At 37.6% G+C, this 11476-nt stretch overlaps 1 protein-coding gene across 2 annotated transcripts in view; it reads right to left on the bottom strand.

Moving 5' to 3' along the window:
* Positions 1-1352: 1352 nt before the first annotated feature.
* Positions 1353-11476, bottom strand: part of LOC149225016 (Tetratricopeptide repeat (TPR)-like superfamily protein) — an 87690-nt gene continuing 77566 nt past the window's right edge. Inside the window, exons 3-7 of one of the 2 annotated variants that reach the window (XR_016249561.1) lie at positions 5285-5476; positions 5056-5142; positions 4870-4941; positions 1919-4136; positions 1353-1481 (exon numbers count right to left, since the gene is read on the bottom strand). Coding sequence is in view for 1 of the 2 variants with exons in the window: in XM_089386417.1 (XP_089242543.1) it covers positions 2088-4136; positions 4870-4941; positions 5056-5142; positions 5285-5476 (2400 nt within the window). In the remaining variant the exon portion in view is untranslated. Of the gene's footprint in view, positions 1482-1670; positions 4137-4869; positions 4942-5055; positions 5143-5284; positions 5477-11476 lie in introns of those variants that run through there. The other variant, XM_089386417.1, reaches the window with a different exon arrangement.

The raw sequence follows: 11476 nt of genomic DNA, 5'->3' as shown, positions 1-11476 counted from the left end.
GCGACAATCTCCTTGATATCCACAGATCAAGATACATTGTTTATCAATGGATGTTAAAAATTCATCCTGAGATTAAAAATGCATCCCTGGCTAACTCTGTATTAAAGCCAGTTATCAAGTAGAATGTTCAATGAAACACACCGAAGGCACAGCAAAAACAAAAATAACAGGTACATCTGATGTAATCTCCCATACCCTTACGTCTCACAAAGGAAATAGTAATGCATTGAGAAACAAATGAATAACTGCCTCCGTCTTCACCCACCATTCTGAGGTTCAAAATAGACAAAAGAACCAATTGAAGATATGTCCTTCAGATGGAGACAATAAAATGGGGTAGACTCGATAGCTTACAAATTATTACCTCCTGGATTCCAGTCAACGAAAAAAAGCAGAATAGAAAGCTATTATTACACTTCCAGCAACCTGATGTAAGAAATTAATATAAACATGCCTTTTATATTTACCTCGATCATAATCATTAGTTGATCAAAACTAATGAAAAAAAAAACACCCTGATTTTTGCATTTGTTCACCCTCGTGAGTAGCACCATTTCGCTCAACTGACCAGATTCACTCCAATCACGATTGTCTGAGTGGTTCACAACAATATTAACATCCATTGATGACCAGAATAGGTCGATGGGACTGGAAAACACAGCAAACAAGAATAGTGATGAAGGGAGTGCAAAAAGGCATTCCCAAGAGCACAATAGAGAAGACATAAAGCTAGAGGAACTTTCCACCCCGGTAAACATAGCATAACACTACAACCCAATAATATTCTAGCACAATATCCACAGATAATTGGTAACCAGCCCCATATACTGTGGCGACAATCTCCTTGATATCCACAAATCAAGATACATTGTTTATCAATGGTAATTAAAAATTCATCCTAAGATTAAAAATGCATCCCTGGCTAACTCTGCAGCAAAGCCAGTTATCAAGTAGAATGTTCAATGAAACACACCGAAGTCACAGCAAAAACAAAAATAACAGGTACATCTGATGTAATCTCCCATACTCTTACATCTCACAAAGGAAATAGTAATGCATTGAGAAACAAATGAATAACTGCCTCCGTCTTCACCCGCCATTCTGAGGTTCAAAATAGACAAAAGAACCAATTTGAAGATATGTCCTTCAGATGGAGACAATAAAATGGGGTAGAATCGATAACTTACAAATTATTACGTCCTGAATTCCAATCAACGAAAAAAAGCAGAATAGAAAGCTATTATTACACTTCCAGCAACCTAATGTAAGAAATTAATATAAACATGCATTTTATATTTACCTCGATCATAATCATTAGTTGATCCAAACTAATGAAAAAAAAAACACCCTGATTTTTGCATTTGTTCACCCTCGTGAGTAGCATCATTTCGCTCAACTGACCAGATTCACTCCAATCAAGATTGTCTGAGTGGTTCACAACAATATTAACATCCATTGATGACCAGAATAGGTTGATGGGACTGGAAAACACAGCAAACAAAAATAGTGATAAAGGGAGTGCAAAAAGGCATTCCCAAGAGCACAATAGAAGACATAAAGCTAGAGGAACTTTCCACCCCCGTAAACATAGCATAACACTACAACCCAATAATATTCTAACACAATATCCACAGATAATTGGTAACCAGACTCATATACTGTGGTAGAAATTAGATTTAACGGTTCAGATATATTCTGCAGAAGCATTTGTTTCATTTAAAAATACATGATTTGAATGCAAATTCTGAACTTTAGGAGAATTTAAAAAAAAATGGGGAAAAGAGAAACAAGATATAATGGAACAGCTAGGCAACTATTCTGATTAATGAATTTTGCAACCCATTTTGACAGGATGCTCAAGTTCTCTCTCACATAACTGGCAATGATTAGCTACAACAGTTAGTCAAGGAAAATACACCTTACTCTCAACAGGACCCTGCAAGCATTGATCAAGTCTTATTTCAGGGATCAATGATCTATGTTACAAAACCCTGTAAGCTCCTTGCTGGCAATCTGCATGTAAAGCCATTGCAATACAGACCCTGTTAGAAAATAAATTCATTATTACAACAATGGTCAGACAAATTTCAACTGCTACATGAGACTGCATGTGGAGACATGACACGTTGCCGACATTGCTTCAACTTTGAGAGAGCTTCCTGAGTTTTTCCTTGCAAAAGTTCCACGTACACTACTGACAACACAGCCAAAACATTCGTAGGTGTCAGAGAGACTGCCTGTGTTGCATATTGATGTGCCTGTTGAAGGTCCCCTTGCATAGCAAAAACAGCAGCTAGATTTACATAAAGGGCAGTGCGTGCCTGCCCACCGATTAAATGAGAGATGCTACTACTCTCAATTGAATTTCCAAACGAGGAATTGCAGACCACGGAACTGCTTATATCTTCACCATCTCCACTTGCCTCACTATTCTCCCCACTTCTCCACTTATGTCCATCTTCATTACCATTAAATGGTAGTTCAATGTTGCCACCTTCTTCCATGCAAACTGACAAATGCTTGGCTGCTTCTTTAGGGCGGTTTAGACGGCACAATGATTCTGCCGCATAGATATGACCAAGGTAGATATATGTTTTTGAACACTCTGGCTGCTTCAAAAGTGACTCTGCAGTATTAAGTGCCTTCAAATGATTTTCCAAGCAGAGCTCTACATATGCAAGATCTGCCAAAATGGCCTGTCTTGCAGCCATGTTTTCTTTCCTTCGCAACTCTTCATAAGCATCAACAGAAGCAGAGATTGGGTTGCTTGAACCAGAACAAGCTTTAGATTCCTTGCCATCCCCATTAGCTGAAGTTGTGAAACCTGGAGTTGTGTTTGATACTCCCTTTGACTCTCCTGCTGCTGTACTCTTTTGATTCAGATTTTTATTTCCTACAGTTGTCTGGCTAGAATCTTCATCGCCCTTTTCACTTGAAAAGCCAGATACTGCAAGCCTAGCAGCCTTGCCATCATTTTGATTTAGAAGCCACAATCCAACTTGCAAGCACTGTCGTGCAAATAGCATAGAAAGTTTAACTGGTTGACCAAGCTGAAAGAATACCCCATCGTCTGGAGACAAAAGATTATTCAATTCAAGGGCTCCTTGTTCCATGTCTGATTTAGTATGTTCTGAAGTAGGTTTACACATCCTATCTTGCAATATAATATGGCGCCATTTCCCATTACCAACAACTTGTACCCTCAATCGATCTTCCCGAATAGATGAATCTGAGTCGGGTGTTTCTAAGAGTCCCTTTTCATAGGCCGAAATACAGCACTCTGCTAGACGGATCCATATAAGAGGTTTCATGTAGTAAAGGCTGCAAGCTTGTTGAAAGCATTTAGCTGCTACATTTGGATTTCCACAAATCAAATGCAGCATACCACAGTTATACATGATAGATTGAGATTTATCTTGAGAAAATTTTGCCAGCTTAAGTGGCTGTTCTGCACAGAGTGAAACACTATTCTGATAGGCCTTCTTGAAATATAAAGCCGCTAAACGGTCTTTTCTCAATTGATGATGTATACAACCAAGATTGTTCCATAGCATGCACGGCATCCCTTGCTCTGATCTGTTACTGCACGTTGTCAGAAGTTTAATAGCTTTGCGATAATTACCACGAGAATATTCCAGCTGAGCCTTCAGAAGCAATGCTGTTGAAGAATCCCTACCACGAGCAATGTTCACAGCCATTTTAACTTCACGCTTTGTTGCCTTAGGATTCCCTGTGAGGAGGAGAAGACGGACCTTGTAAAGATGTAATATAAGCTTCAAGTCACTTGTAGGTGGTGGTTTTTCAACTGCAATTCTTGTTAAGTCACCCGACATTGATAAAGGAGCAGAAGACCTTCCAATATTTTGATTTTCACTGCCTAAGGTTGACAAGAAAGTCTCATAGTCAAGGGCCTCATCTGATAATGTCCTTGTAAGACTGATGTCAGCATTGGCTGTAGCACTAGGCGAACTGGTGGAATTAGAAGTCATTACACTTCCAGTACCCTCAGTTGCTGCCAAATTCACTTGCGTTGTTGGAATCGACTTTGGCGCTTGATTTGTTGAATTACTGCCACCATCAACTGATTGGGCCATATGCCCAAATCCAAAAGCCTTCTCCATGTATTGCACCACATCCTGCATGTATTAATAATAATTAGATTAATGATCTTTTAGCATTTCCTTTAAAAGCAGAAGCAGGCACCACAAACATAAAAGAAGCAAACCAATCACAGGAAAATTATGATTCCAAGAGGAAATGCAATCTCACCTTGCTTTTTTAAAACCAGCATAGATCCATCTTAACTACTGATCTATTAAGCACCGAGAGGGATAAAAAAAAATTGAGATGCAACTCTCCCATTGATTAGCAGATGGATCTACACTGGTTATATATATATATATATAATCAAATTTTAAGTTCACAGCCAAGCCAGACACCAAATTGGTCTATGTGATCCCCTTGTTTGTGAGACACGGGACCCACCTCCGTGCAGTGATTTGACTACGAAGGGATACATATTCTACCCCCTCTGGGTTTGAACCTGTGACCCCTTATGGGGAAACACATGCTCTTAACCCTTAGGCATACACACACACACACATATATTTTAATGCTGGTCTTTTTTAATTCCTTTCTTATATTGCAGATTTTAATTTTTCTTCTATTTTGATTAAAAAGCGTCACACAGAGCTGTTACACATCTCATTCATACTAGCTTGTAGAATGCACCACACTTCTCTCAGTGTGAGTTATAGGTTATAATCTGTCACAAAAATATAAAGATACAAAAACAAATGTATCCTCCTTGCAAACACAGTATATGAAACTTGAAGATAATGAGAAGGAAACAAAGCTTCAATAGCATACCGCGGCTTTCGCTGCTTCATGGGAAGCTAAAGCAATATCCAGCATAAGAAGACAAATGCGTAAAGCTGCGGTCTACACACATATAAACAAATTATTAGAAGTTAAATACACCATAATAAATGCACAATGATCAAGACAAGATTTCTAGCAATCCAACAAAAAAAATTGAATAGAAAACAAGCATACCTCATCTATCGGCTCTATGTTTTGGTACAAGGGTTCTAGTAGAGACATTGCACTTGCATAATGCTGAAGATGATATAAGATAACTGCCTGCATATACACAAAATGAGTGTTATAACACCATCTATGAATGTATGGACTAGAAAAGTGGCATCCATATAAAAGACGCTTCTCCCAGCAGTCATTGCAACAAAATTAAACGAATGATTAATTGAAAGTTTATCAAACATACAGTATTAAGTGTAGCAATAGATGTATCATATTCATCCACAAAAGCAACACCATCAGAATTAGAAGATGCAGATGCTTGTTGTCCACCAGCAACGCCACTGCCTTTAGGTACCAATGTACTGCTAGCATTTGAAGGGCTGGTTATGCCTTCAAGCTGGTCTCCAGCTGCACGAACAAGTTCCTCACTCTTCTTCTGCAAAGGAAAAGACAAAATGCATGCAAGGTCAATATCAAGCAACACAAAAGAAAAAAATGCACATTATCTACTTTTCTCTACATTTTAAAAATGACACAGACTAAAATAGTTCTAACAAATTTCAACTGACCCAGTTTGACCCAGAAACCCTCTGTTTCATATTTGGGGATTTTAATGATATTATAATGCCAAAATGTCTTCATATTTTTCAGCATTCATGTTAGCCCTGTGGCTCTTTAACAATCAACGATTTGATGGTCATCTCCACTGTCAGTAAACTTAAAAAAATGGAATCACCCTTTTAATACAATTCCAATGTTATACTTGGTGCCAGTTGTATAAGGTTAACTCGTCTATACAGTACGTATCATGGCAACTTTACAACATCATTGCATCCACAAACACAGAACATAAACCCCCAACCAAAATATTTGAGATTGTTAACAGTTTATGCATCATATATCCTTGCTATTTACTAATAAGAATGGGTATCTATCTCATAAATAGAACATCCACCCACCAGCCCAAGGGGTTAGCTCAACCAGTTGTTGCCAATGTTGCTTGGCATTTGGCTAATTCTTTGCCAGCAGGTGCCCAGTTCAAATCCCCCTGGGTTGAGCACACTAATCTTTACCAACAAGTTTAATAGGGATGCCATCCACAGATGTGAGCAGGCATCCCTGGGTTTCCCTGCAAAGTTTTCCTTGGAACAAAAAAAAGAATATCCTCCCAGTAAACACCAAGATTTCCTTGTGAAGAAAATATATCAAAGCTGTCCCTGCGAGTCCCAGGGGGTCAGCTCAATTGGTGATCGAAGTAATCTGAGTCCTGAGAAAACTTAGAGATCCAAGGTTCAAATCCCCCTGGTTGCGACTCGGTTTAAGGAAAGGAGGACAGGCCGTAGACCCCTAGAGGTTTACTGGTAGGCTACATGTCAGGCGGACTGTTGGGTTCCTCTGGGATACAAAAAAAAGCCCCGAGGGTTAGCTCAATTGGTCGAGGTCCCAATGCTAAAGCACCTCGTCTTTGGGAGGTCATGGGGTTAATTCTCCTCGATGCCTTTGCGTTTAGGCTCTGATTAGTTTGGCCGACGGGATGATGTGGTACCTTCACCCTTCGGGTTGATCTACCCGGATTTTCCTCCAAAAAATAAAATCATGGCTGTCCCTGTAGATTTCAGGACTAAGCCACACTGACAAGAATGTTGTAAACATAAGAGAATTCAGATATAGCCATCTCTACATTGTTCATGTAAGTGATCATCCACAGAAAATACAAAGCACATGTCTTTTATGACATACACCTAAACATTAAGCCAGAGTGTTGTCCTATAAACATACTCGACACATGGCCAATATGAACAGTAAATATATATATATAAACGTTATATTTCTTATATTCAAATGATTGCACAAATAAGTCAAGCAAAAGGGAAATGTGCCCAAGTATCCTAACAAAAAAGGAGTCAATAGAGCAATAGAGGAGCTTTCTATAAACAAAATGGAAAATATATCATGGCACCTTTAAAGCTTTGGTTGACAGAGGAGCATTATTGTCTTACAATAATTTATCTCTTAAGAGATCAAAGCAAACATTAATGCTAAAATCAAATATTAAGGAGGATGTTTATCTTCCTTCTCTCTTGTGGATAAATGATGGCAAGCCCTCCTCCATTCCCAGCTCCTTCATAAATGTATAGCATTCCATTTTCATCATATATCCACAATGCAGCAAAAACACTCAGACACAAATGATACTCAACAAGCCAGGTCACCCCTGATGCGGATATGGAAGATACATCCCTTGAGACAACTTATAGAAGAGTTTTGGCTTGAGGACTCATAGAGTGGTATGGTCTCATGATCATTTCGTTCACATAACAATAAGCCCAATTCTATAAGAAATTCAACCCCATTAGAACACACAGTAGGTAACCTCAAGATCTATTATAAACATATATGATCCATCCCAAGTCAACATCGAATCAACTTAGTCAACTTGACGACTGCTACCCCTCATGTCAAAAGGGGTACATACAATTTTTGCAGTATAAATCATCACCATTTGTAACCCGAATGTCACAAGCAATGTTCCACAGGGACGCATCCCTTGGGGTGGGAAGCATGCACCCTCGCTCCCCCACGCTCCCGTGATGGGGAAACTCCTGGGGAAATGTTTCTCCACATCCCCCTTTTGGGGAAACGAGCAGAAATGCTAGGGGAAAAGTTTCCCCGGTGAGGGAACGTGTTTCCCATGTAGGGGGGGTGGGAACTAGTATGGAACTAGTATTTAATCAAGAGACCAAGCCCTCTATGTACCTTGATCTTAGTGGCATTGGTTATCGAACTCCTCTATCATGAGACAACTAAAATAAGTACCCATCACTCAAACAAAATCTTGACTTGACATGCTATGTTTTTTCTATTTTATTTTAATGCTTAGAGGGTTGTATTGATGACAAAGATCCCGATATAGGCAGTGATTTTGATGATACGTAGGTATTTGTCGTAGCATGATTTTTTTTGGATGCTAGAGACCATGTGGAGCTTGTTTGTTGATGCATTCTCGATTTAGAGAGGGATTTCACTGAGTGCTATTTTGGTTACGTGCGCCCTTACATGCTATACAAATGAGAACATTTGTTTATTTGTGTATAAATGGTTTGGTTTCATATGGATGCACATGAATATATATGTTTTTCTTTAAAATTTGAATATTTTGTGTTTTTGGTTGACCAGTTTTTTGGTCTGGTTTTTATACCAATTCCTGGTCTGGGGGATCTACCAGTTCGATGACCAATCCGATTTTGATAAACATTGTTTTAGACTTCAGCATAATGTCATTGTCATATGATGAATTTAATTTTAGATGTGCATTGCATAATTTCAAGTTTTCAACTATCAAATGATGAATTTAATTTAGATGTACCTTGCATAATGCCAAATGATGAATTTAGATGTACCTTGCATAATGCCAAATGATGAATTTAGATGGAACCTTGCATAATGTCAAATGATGGATTCAATTTACTTTTAGATGTACATTGCAGAAATGATAATTCATAATAGTCTAATACAAAATAATAATTTTAATTTAGATGTACATTTCATAATTATTAAGATTTACTATTTAGCTATTGACATATTGTTGGGATTTTATTTTTTATTTTTATATATTAAATTTTTAATAATTTTTTAATTTTTATGACTCCAGTGTCCCCTAGTTTCCCCGAAATTTCCCTAAATTTTGGGGTTGCTTATATATGTCCCCGTTGTGTGTATCCCCGCTTCAGTGCTTCCCTGTCCCGGAAACTCAAATGGAACATTGGTCACAAGTCAAAAGCATTATAACCTAGTATCATCTCTGACCTAGTGTCTTGTTCTTATTGTTTGTATCTTGTTGTTTTGGTCAGACCAAGGTTGATCCCTCTTGGGTTCAGCTTGGGTTCCTTCCGTCCTGTATAACAATTGGAGAGCCTTGGGTGGGCTTACCTAAGGACTCATGGTTTTATGGGAGCCTTGTTACAAATACAATAATAAATTATTAATTAGCAATGTTTTTTCCCTCCAGGAACAATCGTAATTTTCATTAAATATAAGTGAAAATTACATGTTGTAGATGTTGCATAGCATACCAAAATATGCTTGTTGATAAAACAACAATCATCTGAAATTTTGTAAATTGTTCAATAATAACATATACATGGAAGCATCAATAAACATATAGCCAAATCTTGTCCATGATAAGATCATCAATCCTGATATAAATATTGTCTGTCATCATAAGCTATTAATTAGTAATGTTATAGATAAAATAATAAATAATTAGTTATTAAAGGGTGCATATCATACCCTCTCGCACTTAACCAGTCAATGCTATAAAACACAACATCCAAGTGACATTGTCAAATATATTTATTCATTTTCATTCAATACATATTATGATTTATCACTCGGACCAGAGAGGGCAACTCAATTGGCAATCGTCGTGTTATGCAGTGTTATGTAAATTGTGAAATTCAAGGTTCAAATCCACCTGTGGGTGTTTACCCCACAAAAAAAATATATATATTATCACTCAAATATACAAGTGTTCTTGTTACAATGGTATTAGAGCCAACTCATGGCTACTGTGGTTGAAGTTAAGTTCTGAATTACAATTTCGTATACAGTTGTTGTTGCCATTGCCATAATCCATCAATTTATGTGTCATTGTACCCTCCTCATATTACCAAATCACAACCCACATCATACATCGTCATTGTCCTATCTAACTATCGTTTGATTTCTTTGTCTATTGGCCACATTGTCCCTCTGCTGCATTGTTTCCCTACTCTACCATTGTTGCTTGTATTCTAGTTGCCATTGCCGCAATCATCCTATGCCATAGTGTTGTTTGTCACTATCACTACCAACCTGTAGCATCCACCTCATCACTTCTCTGATCTCATTTTCGTCACTCGTTGCCAGCGTCGTCACTTTCTTCCCGTGCCAACACCATGACATCATTTTCATACTTCATGCCCCTAAAAATTTGTACAGACAAATGTGACATATAGTTTGACTCCAAATTTCTCTCTTTCTTATTATTCCTTATTTATTTTAATTAGTAATTAATTAATAATTATTACTACTCAATAATTAATTAATTATTCATTATAAAATTACTCTATAATAATAAATAATTAATTAATTAATTGTTATATAACCAAAAGAAGAAGAAGAAGAGAGAGGAAGACGGGTCCACAAGAAAAAATGAGGTGGGGTCTACAAGAAAAACATGGTTCGCAACGAAGGAATACCATATGTTAATCGATATAGAGATGAAGTCAATATCGTAAGACATAGTCTTGGAAATGTTCAAAAGGCGCAAACAAAGTTGAGGAAGGACAATAGTTAATAGAAAAAATTAATAAACTAATAGAAAAAGGGGACATAATCTTAGAAATACCGGGAGGGGGTGAATCAGTGTTTCAGCAATAATGTATTAATTTTCACCAGTTTTAACCATTTCACCATTCATTGTCAAATCATGAAAGAGCAACATAAAATAATACAGAAGCACCATGAAAAGCATACACATGTGACATAGAGATTTTAGATGGAAACCCTTTCGGGAGAAGAACCACCCGACATTTGTCTTTTTTTCTTCTTAATTCAATCGTCTTTTACAATGTACTAGCACCAACCAGTATGCAAGCACCAACTTGCGAGGCACCTACCTCAAACATCAACAAGCACCCACTCGCTTCAGGCACTGACCTAATGGAAACACCCACTTCTTAACAACGTTCACAAACTGTGATCTATTGGAGGCATTGTTACCACTTAAACTAGAAAGGGGTCCTAGAGGGGCCACTTCTTAGGTCAAGAGCAACAATGAAGCTAAAGCCCATTGTCACCACAACTAAAGCTTCCTACTCTTTACGGACTTTCACTGATGGGAGGAGACCCGATATGTAGAGAATCACTTATAAAGGACAACTCAACTAATGATGGGTGTGAAGTGATCTTGAGGACCCTTTCCTAAGGGAGGCTCAAGAATGGGACTTGCTTGCTTCTTAAGCAAGGTACAAAGCTTTCTAGGACAAGGGGATGAGGATTTAAGGGCTAGATTCAAGGAATTTTTTGAAGAATTGACTTTTCAAAGGTATGGGACAACATGGGACCAACTGGACCCAAGTTAGGTTAAGGGGAGGGAGTTTAGCAACCAATGATGATCTTAACTTAAACAAGGGGAAAGGATCAAAACAAGAGTTTTCACTTAGAGGTGCCAAATTGATTTGAGTCATCTTGTAATGTACTTGTTAAAAGAATAAAGAAAAGAATTTGTATTATTATTATTATGACTTATTAAAGCATGGGTTTCATGCTTGGGTCATCATGTTTTAGGTCAAAGTCTGCATTGAAGACTTCTAGGATTTATTCTGAGTTAATAGAGTCATTGTACTTTTAAAGAGACCCTTTTTGAGCTTTTGAATCATGTAAAAAGGTTAAG

This window comes from Pinus tabuliformis, chromosome Q (genome assembly GCF_031772625.1).
Source record: "Pinus tabuliformis cultivar Carrire ecotype Pingquan chromosome Q, CPIR1, whole genome shotgun sequence".
Lineage (NCBI taxonomy): Eukaryota > Viridiplantae > Streptophyta > Pinopsida > Pinales > Pinaceae > Pinus > Pinus tabuliformis.
Note: the sequence above shows the minus strand (reverse complement) of the source record. Positions and strands in the feature narration are given on the sequence as shown.